General features: G+C 34.8%; 1 protein-coding gene across 3 annotated transcripts in view; it reads left to right on the forward strand.

The window, feature by feature from the left end:
• LOC129757709 (zwei Ig domain protein zig-8-like) overlaps nt 1-17,638 on the forward strand; it is a 928,615-nt gene extending 910,977 nt beyond the window's left edge. The window contains exons 6-8 of one of the 3 annotated variants that reach the window (XM_055754998.1): nt 18-139; nt 309-477; nt 14,136-17,638. In XM_055754998.1, coding sequence (XP_055610973.1) covers nt 18-139; nt 309-477; nt 14,136-14,266 — 422 coding nt within the window. In that variant the 3' untranslated portion in view covers nt 14,267-17,638. Of the gene's footprint in view, nt 1-11; nt 140-308; nt 478-14,135 lie in introns of all 3 variants that reach the window. The other 2 variants (XM_055754995.1, XM_055754996.1) reach the window with 2 other exon arrangements.
• The last annotated feature ends 1,835 nt before the right edge of the window (nt 17,639-19,473 follow it).

The following is a 19,473-nucleotide window of genomic DNA, read 5'->3' on the forward strand; positions in this document are numbered from 1 at the left end:
TGCACGTCAAGAACCAGTGACAGAGATTAACGGCGGACCTGATTTATTTATCAATAAAGGCTCGACGATAAATCTCACCTGCATCGTCCGGTACGCTCCGGAACCTCCGCCGGCCGTCGTCTGGAAGCACAATCGAGACGTGAGTACAGAACAAGTGTAGCCTGATGCCAGAGCCTTCTGCCCTGTGATAACACAAGAAGCACCGGAAAATGTCCGGGCACGATCCTGGCCCAGGGACACCGTACACTTGAACCAGAACTAATGTGTCTTCTTGATTTTCTCCCTTTTCCACCCTCGCCATCGACCAGGATATCAACTTCGATTCTCCCCGGGGTGGCATTTCGCTCGTCACCGAGAAGGGAATCATGACGTCCAGCCGGCTGCTGGTGCAGAAGGCCATCGCCAGCGATTCCGGCCTGTACACCTGCGAACCCTCCAACGCGAATCCGGCCTCGGTGCGGGTGCACATACTGAATGGTAAGTATCCGTTATACCGACAATTGAATTGAACCCCATTGACCCTTTTGTGTGTGGCGTTTTTGGGACCAAATTTCATATTCTCAATAAGAGCACGGCGTGCACAAGGACTTATCAGAACAGTAACGAAGTCCGATAATCTGGGGGAGATGGGTGTTCAATAGGGTCCAGCTGTAGGGTTTGGATTGAAAATTTGTTTCTTGAAATTCTTGGATTGTGTACTTGAGTATTATTTAAAAAAAAAACCCATTTTAAAGAATATTACCCCTCCCAGTTTTAACAAGAGAAATGATAAAAATAAAACATGTTTATAAGGCAGATTGAGCCAAAAAAAAAGTTTCATTTCGACTGGTTAGGTAATGAGAGCAGGGTTATGGGCAAGGTTGCCGAAATCACATAAAAATCTGTAATTTCACAGAATTTTGAGCAAATTTTCATCACAGATTCTGTGTCGCAGAACACAGAATTTTGAAAGATTCACATATTTCACAGAATTTGTGAGGTTTGAATCGATTTTCAAAATTATGATTTTTTAGCCAATACAAAATTTAGATTTTTTTACCTTAAATTGAAAAAAAATATGATGGGATATGAAACTTTAATTGATTTTGCCAAACTTAAATGTAAAATAGACCCAATTTATCATGAATTTTCTATGAAAATAAAGGAAAAAGCATTACAGAAAACCATCACAGAATTTTTGGGTAAAATCACAGACATTTAGATTTTTTTTTCTCAAAAACACAGAATTTTTTTCGGCAACCTTGGTTATGGGTGATTTCAGTCACAAAGGATACACAAACAATGAGTTTCTACACCATTCTGACAAATTACATGTTAGATTTGTTTAACACTCTGTTAACCCAATGGAAGACAGGTACACTACCCACAAGTATCCAAAATCACACGATTATTAAACAAAATATATGACAAACATCTATTTGCTAATTGTTGATATAACTCGTTTTTATCCTTCCCATGTCGTTCGCAAAATTTTGAACCAATTATTTTTCGATAGTTTTGACTAGTGAATTGATTTCGTTCCCCTGGTTACATTTCTCAACCGATATTTATAATTTTATATTCATTGTTTAGGTAATTTAGTAAAAAAAAATTAATACATACAATTTAAATCAATTTGACTTAGCAGGTGACCTGTGGACAGCTTTGAACAGAAAACCTCCGGAAAACAGACATTTTAAAATTTCCATATCTGCTGAGTACTTTGGGGTATAAAATTTATTTTATAAGTTTAAAAATTGTGCAAAATAAATCTTCTCAATCATATATAAAAATAAGAAGGCCACATGGGAGTTTTGGCCGCTAATCTGGAATCACCGAAAAAAAAATTCTCACTTTTAAAAGAGGCAACATTTTTTCTTAGCAGCGCTGTATCTCATTCTGAATTAAACCGATTTTCAAAATTCAAATTTTAGTTTTATTCTGATAAAATGATCATTGTTTTCACTAAATACATATAATATTTCAAATATTACTGTTATTCGTAATATGAGAATGAAAACAAGAAAAAAAGAAATCGTAGTTTCGTACCTGGCTGTTATGATGCCCGCATTTTTCATTTATCGTGTTTTCTTAAAAGTTTTCAACAAACCTGCCCACTTTTTATGCACCAAATATTAGATGAAAATATCTACAATCGATTGATATGCTTTTTGTGAGGTTATTATAGAATTTGTAGTAACTTTTTCCGAATTTACTAAAAGATGTCGGGACATCTCGTTTTTGTTCGATTTAAGTTCTCCCGAGGGTTGTGCCTACTCGCTACAAAATGTTTGAAAATTTTGTCGAACTCCAACATATTTTAGTAAATTCGGAAAACGTTGCTACAAATTCTTGAAAAACATCATAAAAAGCATATCAATCGATTGTAGATATTTTTATCTATCGTTGGGTGGTTTGTTGAAAACATTTGAGTAATCACGATAACAAAATGAGAAATGCGCGCATCATTACAGCCGGGTACGAAATCTTCGATTATTTTTTTCTAGATTTCATTTTTATATTACGAGTAACAGTAATATTTGACATACTGTATGCAGTGATGGTTTGAATCATTTGACTTATTTTTGAATCATTTGGTACCAATTGGTTATAACTTCTTTTGAAAACATTTTTCCATGAAATGATGTTCTAAACTTTAGTAGATACAGATCTAAGCTACAACTTTCTTGTATGTCATAAATATGTATCTTCAATGTGGTATGAATTGTAGGATTTAATCCAACCCGCTAATCCAAATGATTGTGATTACGATCATTGCTCAAAAATTTAAACTTTTCGATTTCTCATTCATAAGGCATAAGAGATACAGGTTTGTGTTGGTCACAAAAGTTGCAGCTGAGATCTAGTTCTACTAAAGTTTAGAACATCATTTCTGGGAAAAATGTTTTCAAAAGAAGTTATAAGCAAATGATTCAAAATTAAGTCAAATGATTCAAACCATCACTGACTGTATGTATTCAGCCAAAATGATGATTATGTTATCAAAATAAAACTAAAGTTTTAGTTTTGAAAATCGGATCAACTCACGCTATCACGCTGCAAAGCAAAAATTTAAAATTAGAAGTTTTATGGCTGAAACTTCAATATGATCCAAAATTGTAATATATGTTTGAAAAGATTTATTTTTCGATAAGAAGATATGAGAGTTCTGAGATGACATAATTTTCGGTGATTTTTTCCGTTCATATCACCCATAGAAGAGGTTGCAAAAATCCAATGCCTATTAAGCAAATCTCTGTGCCGATAATGCTCTGAAATGTGCACTGTGCCGAAGACGGTATGTTTGAAAAACCGTAACTGGCATAAGGACTCGGCTCCCAACCAAAACGATGACCACTACATTCAAGCGAAACAAGAAAAACATTTTATGGGATTTCGTTCCTATTGGATAATTCATCCCAGAAACAAAAAAATAAAAATATAAACCACAGCGCCCGTAGGGAGAATCGAACTTATATCATCAACCATATGGACTTGCCAGACCGTCATCTTAACCAGTGTACTATTTGAGCTTCATGCATGAAGTGGGATATTTGTCATAGGCTTTCTGTTACCGATCAATCACAAAAAAACGTACAACGGCGGCTTCCCGGCGTTTGGCCTCCTTTCAATGCATTCCTTTGTCTTAAGATGGAAACGGGAAAGGGAACGGGAGTGAAGGAACGGGAAACCCATTGAATGAGAACTGTGCTTTGCTTACTGCCTGCTATTACATACACACGCTACATATACACAGCTGCTAAAGCCGGGCAGCTTGGCCGGTGTTGTTTGCCGGTGAATTGAAGGAATGTTTTTGTTGTTGCTTTTGCTACATACACACGCACAGCTTAGCCGTGTTTGCCGGTAGATTGAATTAGAAGGATGTTTTTGTTGTTGCTTTTGCTACATTCACACGCACAGTGCTCGGTTCGCTGGCTGCCTGGTGTTGGCCGGTATTTATTTCCATCCTTCTTCGGCTTGTGATGCGATGGGGAGGGACGCGAAAACGTTTTTATTTTGTTTCATTCAGACATACGCAATTCGGTTGCACTGGGAGGTTAATGCCGGTGAGCGCAAATCGAATCAGTGCCGGTCGCGTTATCTTCTTGTACCAATGATGCTATGAAATTAACTACACGCCATTGGCACAGAGGCTGAATTTTGGGTGTAGTTGTAGCATATGCTTGAAGATCGACCGTGTGTATCACTAGCTGAACAAAAGGCAGGAACCTTTGATTTACTGAAGACCGTCTACGGACTAGTCGGCCACGAATCACAGTAATGTGTGTTGAACAAGAGACAGAGATAGACCCAAGCAGGGTTGGTCGGCTCTTCTCAAACAACAAAGAGCCGGGAGTAACCAACACTGTTTTCAGTTCGGCTTCCGAGTGTAATCCTCTTCTGATCGTGCTCCACTCGTTACCCGAGTTTACACGAGCTGTAAGTGACTCGGACGGCAAGTGTGAGAGCATTTGCATCCGAGTGGGAGAAAGAGAATTCTTAACAAAGAGCGCCCTGTGTTTCAGTCATACACCTCAGAGTAAAGAAGGAAACAATTATTTAGACTCCCACCACACAACGTAGAAAAAATATAAACAATTTCTACTCCGCTACCATGCCTACTGCTGTTAGCTGTTTTGATTTTTTTTTTGCAAAAGCTAGCGTTCGAAGAAGAGGTGACAGGTGGTTTCATCGAAAAATTAGGCCACCGCGAAGAACAAAAACCAGGATTTTTCAGGACCCCAGTAGATTGGTGGAAATGAAATGCAGCACTTCTTAGATTGCATAAATTAAGGCGAAATAGCGGTGCAGTATACGCCTTAAATTATGCAGCAGAAGAGATATGAAGTTAGGTGGCTTTTAGTTTATACCTAAAAACACCCTTCAAATATCATCTGAACCGAAGATTACCATTGGTTTAAGAGGTTAAACTGTTTTTATTGCAAAATCAATTGCAATTAAGATCAGGACGGCTTCCAGAAAATCAGGACACCGCTGGGAGGTTTGATTCGGAAAGTAGCATCTTTTTTCGTGAACGTTCCAAGAATAAACTGAGTTAGCTCTCGAATTCTCCTCAGCACATTGCGCAACAGATTTTTCCGGAGAAGGGAATTCTCTTCATCAGCGGATATGAATACTCTCGCTCACTCTTATGTGTTGACAATCTCACTCTTCATTTCAGTGCGATTTATCTCTCCCCGCACCGATTGGGGGAGCAGACGAAAAAAATTGCACTGTCTTTCACTGGACAAGCCGATCTGAGGAGTTTTGCCACCCATGGACCCAAGCAACCAAAAGTCTCATATCTACTTAAACTCGTGCCTCGAAAGTTCGAATTTCGCTGAACAAAGGTTCCAAAGGGATTTGGTACCGAATTTTCTCGAATATGAGCATGAAAGTTCCAAAAAGTTCCTCAAAAAGCCTTCTACTGACTTGAAGTTCCAAAAAGTTCCTCAAATAGCTTTTTTTGTGACATGTAAATCGTATCCCTTACAGCATAAAAGTTACAAATTAGGTCTCAAATAGCCTTCTGTGGACTTCAAGATCCAAGAAGTTCCTCAAATAGCTTTTTTTGTAACATGTCAATCGCATCCACACAGTATAAAAGTTACAAATTAGGTCTCAAATAGCCTTCTGTAAACTTCAAGTTCCAAGAAGATCCTCAAAAAGCCTTCTGTGAACTTCAAGTTCCAAGAAGTTCCTCAAATTGCCTTTTTTGTGACATGTCAATCGCATTATTCAGAATGAAAGTTACAAATTGGGTCTCTAATAGCCTTCTATGGACTCGAAGTTCCAAAAAGTTCCTCAAATAGCCTTTTTTGATACATGCCCGCCATGTCATGAATATGAAATGTGAACGAACATCACAAAAGGGCATATAATAAATAAAACATTTTTTGGAGCTTGGAAATTGTTGAAATGTATAATTTACATTGAAACTTCAACTCAGAAAAACTTAAAACTAACTCGCAAACGATTGTTTTTAAAAGAGTAAATATTTTTACTTCATAAAATTTCGTCAACTGAATTTACTTACCACGAATTTATCACTCATTGAAAGTCAGTTGAAGCAATTCATTAATTAAATATCAAGATAAACTCAAGAATTTGTATAATTTCTAGCTTTAAACATGGAATTCCATTTTTTAAACCGATATTATTTTAACGGGGGATTGATTTATACGCCGTTTCGTAATGTTTCTTAGTCATAATCTACATGCGTCTTTGCTGCTGGCTGTTGGCTGCCATTGCGGGTATTCTAGGAAGCTAATAACCACTTCGAATTTTAGCTGCCGGCAAGACAACATCTAGGCGTGGCGTCGTGGCAGCGTGTTTGGCTATCATCTCGGAGGATCGGGTTCAAATCTAGTACCAGGACTAATTTTTTCCATTAGATTGTTTGATTGCTTGAGTAAGCAAATCAAATAATTGTGTAGCAGAACTGGCGTGCGTGCTGGCATGTGTCGAACAAAGTTAAAAACAAAGCAATTAAGTAAGATTAATTGAGGGAGGTGATGGGAGGAATAAAGATGGATGCCGAGAAACCGGCAGCACCACATGGGCACATGGGCTAGTGGTGACCAAAGTAAGAGAGGAAAAAAGATTTTTTTCTGTTTTAGCTGATTAAACGTTTACTTGTGGGCTGAATAGAAGGCCGTTCAAATCTGTAATGGAACTTCAAAGTTTCAATAAGAACTCAAATTTCGGGCTGAATAAAACGAACTTCAGCACATTGATTAAGCTGATTAAGCTGTGTTCGACCCTTTTAACGAGACCTTTGGTTGCTTGGGGATGATCTCAGCTTGTAAAAATTCAGCGGCTACGAGAGTCAACAATATAAGTTTTTAGATGAGGCCAAAGCCATGGCGCTAACGAAAGCGGCTACACATCTCCCCCTTACTAAAACATCGGAAACAAATAAAAATAAAATGTTAAACAACTGATCACGGATATAAAACCTATATCATTTCAAAACCATAAAAATCATGTCGGAAATTAAAAATTTTAACAAAAACTTTCAGACATCGGAACTTAGTCTAGATCTTCGATTCGGTTGCAACTGAAATACGAAAAATTAGATAAGACGACTCATCTCAATCAATCATCTTGACCTCCAGTGTGTTGAACCTGTCTTCCCAACGCTTATAGAAACGATCACCTTTTATCTCAACTCTGTCTGTTAGAACTCCCGCGTCAACAATCACTATATTAAAGATCTTCTTTTGAATTTGGACATCTTGCTTCAAACATAGTCGACCGGATATCTAAACAGATAATAACATAAGCCATCAGAAACTTTTTCATATTGGCCATCCCAAGCCAACGAAAAAATATAAAGTGAACCTTCATAAAACTCTTAGTGTTGGTCCTCCCGATCCGATGAAAATTTATTAAGTGAACCTTCAGAACATTCTTCAGGTTGGTCCTCCCGATCAAATTAAAATAAATCCTTATTAAACTCTTAATGTTGGTCCTCACGATCCGATTAAAATTTATTAAGTGAACCTTCAGAACATTCTTCAGGTTGGTCCTCCCGATCCAATTAAAATGCATAAAGTGAATCATCATAACATACTTCATGTTGGTCCTCCAGATCCAATGAAAATGTATAATGCAAACCTTCAGAGCACTCTTTATATTGGTCCTCCCAATCCAATGAATATTCATAAAGTGAACCTTCAGAACACACTTCCTGTTGGTCCTCCCGATCAAACGAAAATGCATGAAATATACCTTCTGAATACGTTTTATTTTGGTCCTCTTAAAGATTCATGAAGCAAATCATTAGGACACTCTTCATGTTGGTCCTCCCGATCCAACGAAAATTCATTAAGTGAACCTTCAGAGCACTCTTCATGATGGTCATTCCGGTCCAGGAAAAGTTCTTAAAATGAACCTTCAGATCACTCTTCATGTTGGTTCTACCGATTTAATGATAACGCATACAGTGAGCTTTCGGAAGCTCTTCAACATGGTCCTCCAGATTCAACGCACATTCATAAAGTGAACCTTCATAACACTCTTTATGTAGGTCCTCCCGATTCAATGAAAATGTATTAAGTGAATTTTTAGCCACTCTTCATGTTGAACCTTCAGAACACTTTTCATGTAAGTCTTCTCAATTCAACGCTATCTCATAAAGTAAACCTTCAGAACACTTTTCACGTTGGTCCTCCCGATTCTACGCAAATGTATTTAGTGAACTTTTAGACACTCTTCATGTTGGTCCTTTCTATCCAACGAAAATTCTTAGAGTGAACCTTCAGAACACGCTTCATGTTGGTCCTCCCGATCCTATAAAAATTCTTTAAATGAACCTGCAGTACACTCTTCATGTTGGTCCTGCCGATGCAACGCAAACGTATTTGATGAACCTTCAAAACACTTTTTATGTTGGTCTTTCCGATCCAATTAAAATTCACAAAGTAAACCTTGAGAACACTCTTCATGTTGGTTCTCCCGATCCTACGAAAATGTATAAAGTGAACCTTCTGAATAGTTGTTATGTTGGTCTTCTCCATCCAAAGCACATGCATGAAGAGAACCTTCAGAACACTCTTCATGCTGATCCTTCTGATCCAACGAAAATTCTTAAAGAGAACCTTCTACATGCTTCATGTTGATCTTCTCTATACCTACAACTCAAATGCATGAAATGAATCTTCAGAACTCTTTTCTTGTTGGTCCTCTCGGTGCAATGAAAAATCATGAAGTGTACCTACACTCCTAATGTTGGTCCTCCCAATTTAACGCAAATGTGTATAGTGAATCTTCGAAACACTCTCCATGGGGCTCCTCCCGTTCCACTGAAAATTCATAAAGAGAATTCAGAACACTCTTCATGTTGGTCCTCTCGATGACAATGAAAATTCATAAAGTAAACCTTCCGAACACTCTTCATGTTGGTACCCCCAAGCTAACGCAAATGTGCATAGTGAATCTGTAGAACAGATTTCATATTGGTCCTCCCGATCCAATGAATATACATAAAGTAAATTTTTAGAACATTTTTCATATTGGTCCTCTCGATGATAATGAAAATTCAAAATGTGAATCTTCAGATCACTCTTCATGGTTTTCCTCCCCATCCAACACGAATGCATTAACCCTTCGTTTCAAAAGTAACAAATTTGCAACAATTAATTAAAGCTGTTGTAACTTTTGTAGAAAACCAAATATTCAACTTTTTTCTTCAGGGCAATAATATTTCTAACTTCAAGATTACGTTGAATTAAAAAAATGACTTTCTGAGAATACATATAGAAACTAGACCAATTTGAATCTGAAAAATATGAAATATTTAAAATGGCTTATTTTCAGAGTTTTGACCTAGTCCAATTCACACTGCGAAAAAAAATTTTGTCTGAAAAAAATATTTTCGCATTTTCAGTAATGCAATTAACACAATTGAATACAATTTGAAGATTTTTTCGATTTTTTGTCTGATATAACGGCCTTTAATTAATTGTTGCAAATTTGCAACATCATGCAACGGTAGCACCTTTAGTTAGGTCTATGGGCTACAAAGTGTGCTTTCTAATGTTTCATCGTTTAAACAGTATATATGTTTCCTGATGATAGTATTATTATTTTTAATGTTTTATTATCATGTTGTCGAAATATTTTTGAAATAATGCAGATGAATAAGCCTCTAACTGAACAAAATGGCTGACAACTGTAAAAATATTTGGGGAAACCAAGAACAAATTCTTTTGGCTAGATCATCAACCATGCGTCACATTTAGTACAAATTTGTGAATTTTGAGTAGTTAAAGTGTTTATATTAATAATTTAGCATCTTTAATTTTTCAAATGCAACCAACGATGATTTTAAAAATAATTTTATGATCCCCGGAAAAGATTGTATTTGTTCGTAGAAAATATTTTCAAATTTATAGAAAATAATAATAAACATTTTTTTCTGCTCACTACTTAATAATGTTATACCCTAGTTTGATACATTAGTGCCATAATGTTCTACAAATACTTTTTTATCGTTTGTATAGTATTTGAGATAACAGTTTTAATGTTTTCAGTACGAATTTAATCATCATGGAGAGACGAGTTCCATTTAAGTCCTACTTATAATTCTGTTTACTCTTCCAAACGCGTACCATATTCAATAAATGTTATACGGGTAAAACCATTTTTAATGTATTTTATCCATCGGTTTTTTTTTTATTATTAAGGAATAATAAAAATATTTTTTTGTTTTTTATTGTAGGTGTTTGAAGAACGCAATTTGTTTCTTCAACAATTTATATTTCCTGATTTTCAAGTTACTTGATTCTTTGAATCTAAGTATACCATGCATAAAAATCATTTTTTCATCACAATTTTTAAGGTTTTATAATTCAAACATTGTTGTCAGCCGAAAATGAACTTGTTTCTAGATTGCTGTATATTGCGCTAAAAAGCTATGAGCACGAAGAATACCATTAAACTTTTCACAAAAAATGAAGTTACTGAAAAAGAACTGAAAACAAGTTATTTTTTCAAAAAAGTTGTATTGGAAAGACGTTTCAGCTTTCCATATGGCACCTTTAAGCAAACGTAATGAATATTATCGCATAACTACCCCCCAGCTCCCAAAATAATACAGTGCCTAGGAGGTCTAGCCGCTAGCGAATACGCTGGCGTGAGTCTGGTTTTGGTATGCTAGGCGTAATGGGTTCGATTACGGGTATCGGCAGGAAACTTTTAGGTCCAAATCACATGAATGGTCAACAGGTCAGATGTGCTTTCTTGAAATTCTCATATATAAGAATGTTCAATCAGTTTTTCAGGTCAGCTAAATATACACGGATACCGGAATTCATATAGTAAACTAGCTAACCTGATTGACTTGTTCTTCCAAAATATACTTTCATCAACATAAGTAATACATTTACTCGATAACAGATCAAACGAAGCCATTTGGTTCGGATATAGTGTAAGCTGCATTGGAAATTTGTCGAACTAATTGATCTAAATAATGCATGTAAGCACATACTTAGGCAGAAACTTAGGTGAATCCGTGCACCCATGGTGGATAACCAACATACTTAGGTACTAACCTCAGCTAAATTGTGTCCAGACACTAGGTTTACGAAGTTCTTGAGCTTTAACTACGATTAGTGCTGGATAAATTAGGAATAAGCATTTATTTCTAGCTGTCTTGTATGAGGAACGAAAAGGTATAACCATTTCATGTTGTTGCAAATTTGCAACAATTAATATTTCGGCTAAATCCTCGAAATATGAGAAAATAATATTTTTTCATTATTTTTCCCTTCATGTACTCATCATTCCGCACTATTGAGAATTTTTTCAAGAAAAAATAAAAAATCATGAAATGAAGGGTTAAGTGAATTTTCAGATAACTCTTCAAGTTGGTCGTCTCGATCCTATGAAAATACATAAAGTAAAACTTCAGAACGCTCTTCATGTTGGTCTTCCCGATACAATGCAAATGCATATAAATATTGAACCTTCAGAACACTCTTCATGTTAGTCCTCTCGATCCAATGATAGTTTATTAATTGAACTTTCAGAACACTTTGCATGTTGGTCCTCCCGATTCATCGAAAATTTATAAAGTGAACTTTCAGAACACTTCATGTTGGTCGTCCCGATGCAATGAAAATTCATTCAGTGAACATGCAGAACGCTGCTCATGTTGGTCTTCCCGATCCAACAAAAATGCGTAAAGTGAACTTCAGAACACTTTTTAGGTTGGTCCCTGATCCCTTAAATTTATGTCTATGTTTTGTTAAGATAAACACATTTCATATAAAAGTTTGGTTCATTTTTTTTTTTTTTTGGGTGGACGAAAATTATTTTTAACCATCTTATTAACGTATCGCTTTTAAGTGAAGTATTTTTAAATTATTTAATGATACATCCTTTAAAAAAACCCATGCTTGATAAAGAATAAACTAAATGCCTTTGGAAAAGTATTGTTTTCCTGAACCAAAAACTTACAGTTATGTTAGATAAAATAGCAGAACCGCCATGATTATTACTACTCATGTAAAATTCATTTATGTATAAGCATCAATTGTTGTGTGTTAGCAAACTTAAATTAAAATTCATCACTCTTCCAATCGATACTCGCTGATAAAAATTTCATCTGGAATTCAAAAATGAGCACAAATTGAGAGAAAAATATTTTTAATGAAAACTACTCTTCGATTTGTGTATAGCTGGAGTTTGAATTATTCACCATTTCGAAATGACAAATTTTAAATCAATGTTTTCTAAACTTAACTGGCATGTTTATAAAAAAAAATTGTAGAGAAAATCTTTTCTTAAACTCTGAGTTTAATATTGTGTTTAGCAAGTTTTGATTCATTTATAATTTTTTTTTGGTTTTTATTTTTAAGAAATCACATTTAAAGGCTAAGATAAAGTTTGGCATAAATCCTATTTTATAAAATAGATATAAATACAATTAAAAAAAATGTTTCACCAAGTCAAACTTTTGAAAAAGCGGAATATTTCAACTAATTTTTTTATATCCGTTAGGACGCATGTTCATATTTCAAAATAGCTCACCTTATTTCAGTCCCACCATTCATTATTTTGAACTGTTGGAAAAAAATTGGGGATTTCAGGGTAATAACAGCCATAAGTTTTTGCACTGATGTTGAAAAATACTCAAAAACATTGATCTCTGACATGGTTGGTCGGCTCCTTCCAAACAACAAAGAGAAGGGAGAAAACAGCACTGGTTTTAGTTCGGCTTCCGAGTGCAATTTCTTTTTCGCTGATCATGCTCCACTCCACTGGTTATCCTAGTTTAACTACATGAGCAGTAAAGGAATCGGACAGCAAGAATGAGAGCCAGCGTTGCCATATCTACGGATTTAAAGCCCTTCTACCGATCGATGATCGAGATCTATAGATTTTTAGCATTTCCTATGGATTTTTTACGGATTATCGAAAAAATTACAGGGATTCTGGGATAAACGAAAACTTTACCTGAGGATTAAAAAAAGGTCATCAAGTATCATTTTGCAAAATCAGTCAATTTTTCGTTTTTCGTCAAACCTATGGATTTGAATCTGGGAACGCTAGAGAGGGCTCACGTATCCGAATGAGAGAAAGAGAATTCTAGCCAAGAGTGTCCGAGTTTTTCAGTCATACACCTCAGTGAAGATGGAAATAAAATTTATTTTGACTTCCACCACACAACGTACAAAAAATAACAAAAATTTATTCCTTGTTGTCAACGTTGCCACATTCAAATCTCAACTTTCATTGAAAAAAGTATTCACAAATCGGCACTGAAATGTTTATCAACAACCAAAAAGGTCTTCAGTAGAGGGTATTTAAAAACCTGTTTTTTTTTCATTCATTTTATTTGACCATTCGCTCTCAAAATTTCAAATGACATATTTCTATTCTAAATTCATTAATAACCTTAAAGGTGTTTAAAAGTTCGGAAACTATTTTGAACTGTGATATTTCTTTCTCATGATTGACCACCTTAACATAAATCTGGATTCTGTCTTTCCCTAGTAAAATGTTTAATCGGTTTGATTTCCATTTCCTATTTAATACGTTTTTTGTGGTCTATTTTTTCAAATGATGAATTCAGAACTTATTTGTATAAAGTCCTGAAAATCTAATGTTTGTGCGGACAGAATCTGTACCCAACTTCAGATTTCTTTTGATTCGTTTCAACACAATACTTACTTACTTACTTAATCATCCCGCGCCGATCCTCCGGTGCATAAAAGACCTCCACTGTTGACGATCCGGAGCCAGCGTTTTCACCTGGGAATTCTCTTCATCAGTGGATGTGAATGCTCTCGCTGACTCTTATGTGTTGACAATCTCACACTTTTCACAGTGCTATTTATCTCTTCCTGCGCAGCTTGAGCGGAGCAGAAGAAAAGAATTTTTCTTTCACAGAACAAGCCAATCTGAGGAGTTTTGCCATCCATGATATCTCATATCAAAAGAGTAAAACAGTTTAATATGAGCTTAACAGAGTTAACTTCAACACTAACTTTTCAAAGCTTTATGAAAAAAATTCATGGTTTTCAAATAAGAAAGTTGTTAGTTAATTCTATAAACGTATACGCTCTAATGCGCAAATCGAATGCACTCTACTAGTAAATGTTTCTCTCTTTTCTTTCTCTTCCTCTCCCTTCCCAACTTCGCCCCAGGAGAACACCCAGCGGCGATGCACCACGGAATGTCAGCGATGCTGGCCGGGCCCAGCTTAGTGGTGTTGGTGCTGTCCTGTCTGCTGCTCTACTACCATCACAGCATCCGGTGGAAGTATCCGCTGACGTAGTAATTCCGGAAGCCCGGCTCTCTATTTAGCAAACTATTCCTACACACTCTCTCTCGCTCTGTTGCTCTCTCTTGTAGACGAAAGAAAGATCAACAATCAAGCAAACAACTCTTTTCATAACCGGTTCTACATGTGAATACACACGAAACACACACACCCGAAAGAAGAAAAATTTCCCCGGATCCATACAGATATGCTGCACCTGTTTCGGAAATAGTTTTGTACAGTTTACCCCTAGAGTATTAAGCACACATTTGTATGGACGGATCAAAACAAATCTCATACGCAAGTCAAAGCGAGAAGCAAAAATAAAACTTTTAAACTTCACTCTCACAACTGACGAAAAAAAAACCAGCAACTCACCCTCTCTCTGCGCACTTTTTCACAACCACTAGCTGTGTAATTTCAAGAAATTACAAAATCAAACACAAACAATTCGAAACCAAGAAAAAAAACCAAATCAGATCTTCCTGTGAAATGAGATCGAAAAATCCCGGAATAAAACAAAAGTCGAACGGATTTCAGCAAAACGGTCCACATGAATCCGTGTATAGTTGTGTCAAATAAGCAAAAGTGAAAAACAAATTGAAACACTAGTTTAGGATAAGCAGAAGACAGTAAGATAGATGAGGAACATAATTGAAATTTTTATACATGTAGTTGTACATTACACACATTCATTTTTTTCTGGAGTTCATTCTTCCGTGAATGAAGCGCAGTTTCGACTGATTGAGAGGCGAAATGATTGTTAAACTTGTTTTTGTATGAGAGAGTTGAACAAATATTGAAAAGTAAAACACATTTTAGCATAAATTATGAAATTTCAAGTTTTTCTTTTGATTTTTAAACTTTAATATGTTTGTTTATTAGGGTGGCAGCGGAATGGGTCATGTGGAATTTGGAACCGACCATATGCATTTTGTAGATTGGCCCAAAAAACTGATCTGTGCAAAATTTCAGCTCAATCGGACCTGATTTCGGGGTGCCTTAAAGCGCTCAAAGTTTGTACTCTCAAAAATCACCAAAGGGGGGACAACAGGAAATCGGAATAAATTAATTTAAATTTTGATAACAAATGACTAAGAAATGCATTAAACGTCTAAATCTGGAGAAATCTAAAAAAAATTGTCAGAAATCTTCTCAAATTTTAAAAACCACCCAAGGGGAGACTAAAGGAAATTCAGAAAATCGAAATTTTATTTTTGATGCCAATTCCCTCAGAAAGGCATAAAATGAGATCTGGTGTCATCTCGAAAAAAAATTTGACCTATGATCGACTTCCTAGGACTTTCTGGGAAATCCGACTAAGTCCTCGAAAATTGATTTTTGCCCAAATATTTTTTTTAGAGATAACACTAGATCTCGACGTTCCATGCAAAATTGATATTCCGAATTTCCGAATTTCTTTTCTTCACCAAAGGGGGAGGTGATTTCTGAAATTTTAAAATAGATTTAAAAAAAATTCAAATTTCACCTGTTTTGAATATTTTTATATTTTTTAGTCGTTTGGCGTCAAAATTAAAGTTTCAATTTTTCTGATTACCTTTGGTCCCCCCTTTGGTATTTTTTTAGGTTAAAAAAACCGAAACTTTGAGCGCATTGAGGCACCTCTAATCAAGTACGATTGAGCTGAAATTCTGCACCGGTCAGGTCAGTTTTTGGGCCAATCTACAAAAATGTTAATGGTCGATTTTCAACATTCGATCATGAGTTTTTTTTCCATGCATCTATTGCCACCCTTTGTATATCTTTCAAACTTTTATTAAAAAAAAGACACGTTATTTTTTTGAAAACAAAATCCAATATTTAATAAACAATTTATTTTGTTCTTTTGTTTCATTTTCTTAAGAAGTTTGAATCAGAATACTTTAATGCAAAAAGAATGAAAATTTTAATTATTAACGGATTCAAGGCATGGAGAAAAATTGTTATGGTTACTTCAAAAATTTGTAGCAAATTGTAAATATCTCAGCCACTGTGAGCGAAATGATAAATATTCATCAAATTAAAATTGAGTGCGTGATTTAAAAGCTGGAAAAATTTGAATAGAAGTGGTTGTTTAGCTGTGGAAGTTTCAAGGCAGGAAACCAGCTGAAGATCAGTTGTTAAATTCATTACCATACGAGACTTGAACGAACGATCGCTTCTAGAATGGAAACCCGAAAACAAGTTTTTGAAGATCAATCTTCAGAGTAAACTTTCATTCATGATCGCTTGATGAACACAGCATAAAAACACCAAACGTTGAAATCGGGCTTGTGATATAGCTCAGTTGGTAAGTCAGTTGCTTTCTGAGCAGATGTCCGTGAGTTCGAGCCCAAGAGTAAACATCGATCACAGTTGTACCGGATAAGTTTTTCAATGACTTGTCCGCCAACTTCATCGTTGATATAAGTCGCGAATGACATAAAGATGTTAAAACGACTATAATCGAAACAAAAAAAAAAAAAAAAAAAAAAACCAAACGTTGAATGAAATGACGACCGTTAGCAAGTCTCCAGTTGGAAATCCAAACAATAACGGTTTGGGTCGTAACATATCAAACTCTAACATCTTTTTTTTTTTTTAATCGAATGAATTTGAACCATTACTTCTTTTTTGGAAAAAAAAAATATTTGAAAACAAAAGCCTAAAATCGATGAAAGATTAGAAACGTGAATCGTAAAATGTACGCGCGCTTTATTTATTGTTATGTTTTGAAGGCAAAGGTCAGTTTTTGGGTAAAGTCTAAGAAAAGTTTCTCAGAAAAAAAAGCAGTTATTATAGAACTTGGAGTTCCGAATCTCCAGTCATCGGAAACATTAGCAGAAAAAATTAACAGTTGAAATGTACGAAAATTTTAATGATTTGTTCAAACGGAGAAGGTTGGTGATTTTATTACAAGTTGGCAAGGTCTCAGATTGTGAAAGATTATTTGTTTGGATAAAGTTGAGAGTAAGTTATTTAAAAAAAAATGTATAAAGGTTACTAGTGAATGGAAAGATAGAAAAAAAAACGGTATCAGAAGTCTGTTAGAGCGATTAAAGAAAAAAAACATAAGACGTTGAAACGAAGTTTCAATGAGCATGTAAAAAATTGCCACGAGAATGAATGGATAAAAGCTAACAATAAAAAAAGTAAATCGTGTAAGGATAGTGAAAATGCAAAACAAGAAACGAACAGATTGTCGGATGTAAAATGGTAGCCAGAGAGTGTTAAAGTCGTGAAGCACATAAAAAACAACAAACCAAAAAAAAGCAAACAAAATTGAACGTCCCTAAATGGGACCGAAAAAACCATTCAACTATTTGCAGTCGAATCTTGAAGTTATACTAACTTTGTATTTATACTGTGTAAACGAAAAATCAATAAAAAAATAAAATTATAATTTTATCTGACACTTTTATTGTTTACTTTGATGACAATAAATAACATTCTAAAAGTCGATAAATGTGATTTGAATCATCCTCAAAAAGCATTTTGTCCACGTTCCTTACTTCAATATCTTCTACTTATTACAATTTAATGTTTCCATCGACCAAATTTTGAATAAAATATCCTAAAATAGTATTCGGCGAAACTTATTTCTTTCCTTAACCTAAATTACTCATAAGTTATGGTCAACTGAGACATGAGTTATTAAACATGGGGCATGAGACGTGAGACATGAGGCATGAGACACATGAGACATGAGCAATGAAACCTTAAAAGTTAATATTAACGTCCGTATTCTAAACTGCTGCAAATAACTAGAAAACCAAAAATAAGAATCAAAATTTATAAAAATTATTAGTAAAACGACAAATACAATTGAGGGAGGTTCCCTTTGAATCTGTTAATATAATCAAGTGGTCCCTAAGACACATTGATCATAATTTTATAAAGGCTATTTAATAAAAGAGTGACTTCGGCTTGTTTTAAATTTAACCCTTGACCAAGATTGCCGACATCACAGAAAAACCTAAATTTTGAGCACATTTTTGCCACAGATTATGAGTCACAGAACACAGAATTTTGAAAATATTCAAAGATTTCACAGATTTTTCAATATGTGTACGAATTTTGAACATTTTCTTTTGTATGTTAAATTATTTTTGGGTTTCTTACTTTGAAGCGTAAAAAAGCGATAAGATTGGCAATGTAAATTAATTTTTGTCAAGAAAAACGTAAAACATCAATTTTTCATGATTTTTCAATGAAATTATTGGAAATAGCATCACAGAAATCCATCACAGATTTCACACAAAATGTCAAATTTGTTTTTTCGTCATAAACTCAGAATTTTTTTTTTCGGCAACCTTGTCCTTGACTGCATACGAACCTATTGTGTATAAATGTTTTCGATGGGTTTTTTTAGTACTAAGCCTTTCTCAATATTGTGCAATAACATATAGAAAAAGTAAACCAATATTATTACATTACAAAACACACTTTAGTTGTTAGCATTTTTTTAAAATCTAAACACCTTTCGGTAACCCTCTCAATTTTTGACGAAGCTCGGAACTCGAAAAAAAAACAAGTTCATTATTCTGTTAAAATTGATTTAAAATTTTCTACTGCAGTTTTTTCAGAGCTCAGATTTTCGATTTTTTTTTTGTATAAAATATAATGGTTTGTCAAGATTCTGCTCCTGTGGAAAAAACAACAATTTTCAAAACAAAACTTTGATTTTTGCTGTTTTTAAAAGCCTAAAAAGAGTAATCTTGTATGTATAGTTCGCAACCTACGATCTATACTAACCGATTTTACTTTAATATTGATCTCATGCATGATAGTTTTACTTCGTTATTGTTTGATTTTACCAGCAGAAATTCCATTGAAAACGCATTTAAGTGGCTCAAAAATAATCAAGTATTTTGTAATTTCGCAATAGTTGTATCCAGTAAATTTCCCTTAGTTTTTTTAAAAAGCGATGTATTTTAGCACAAAGAAGCAGAAATATAAGAAGGAGGATGCAGCCACCTAGAATACAATTTAGAAGAAGTAAAAGTTGGAAAAACTCATCAATATCATGACTGAAAAAAGTGTGCGCCAGGCGATGGGAGGTACCAGGAATAAAGACATTTTTTTTAAAAAAACGATAAATTTTTTTCAATTTTTTTCTATTTTTTTCTATTTTTTCTATTTCTATTCTATTATAACCATAAGATTACCTTCATTTCCTTCATAGAAAGTATTTCGATCAAACGAAAGGTTTTTGAGATACACGCATTCGTAAGTGTCCCATT

The sequence above is a fragment of the Uranotaenia lowii genome, chromosome 3, assembly GCF_029784155.1.
Source record: "Uranotaenia lowii strain MFRU-FL chromosome 3, ASM2978415v1, whole genome shotgun sequence".
NCBI classification, from domain to species: Eukaryota; Metazoa; Arthropoda; class Insecta; order Diptera; family Culicidae; genus Uranotaenia; species Uranotaenia lowii.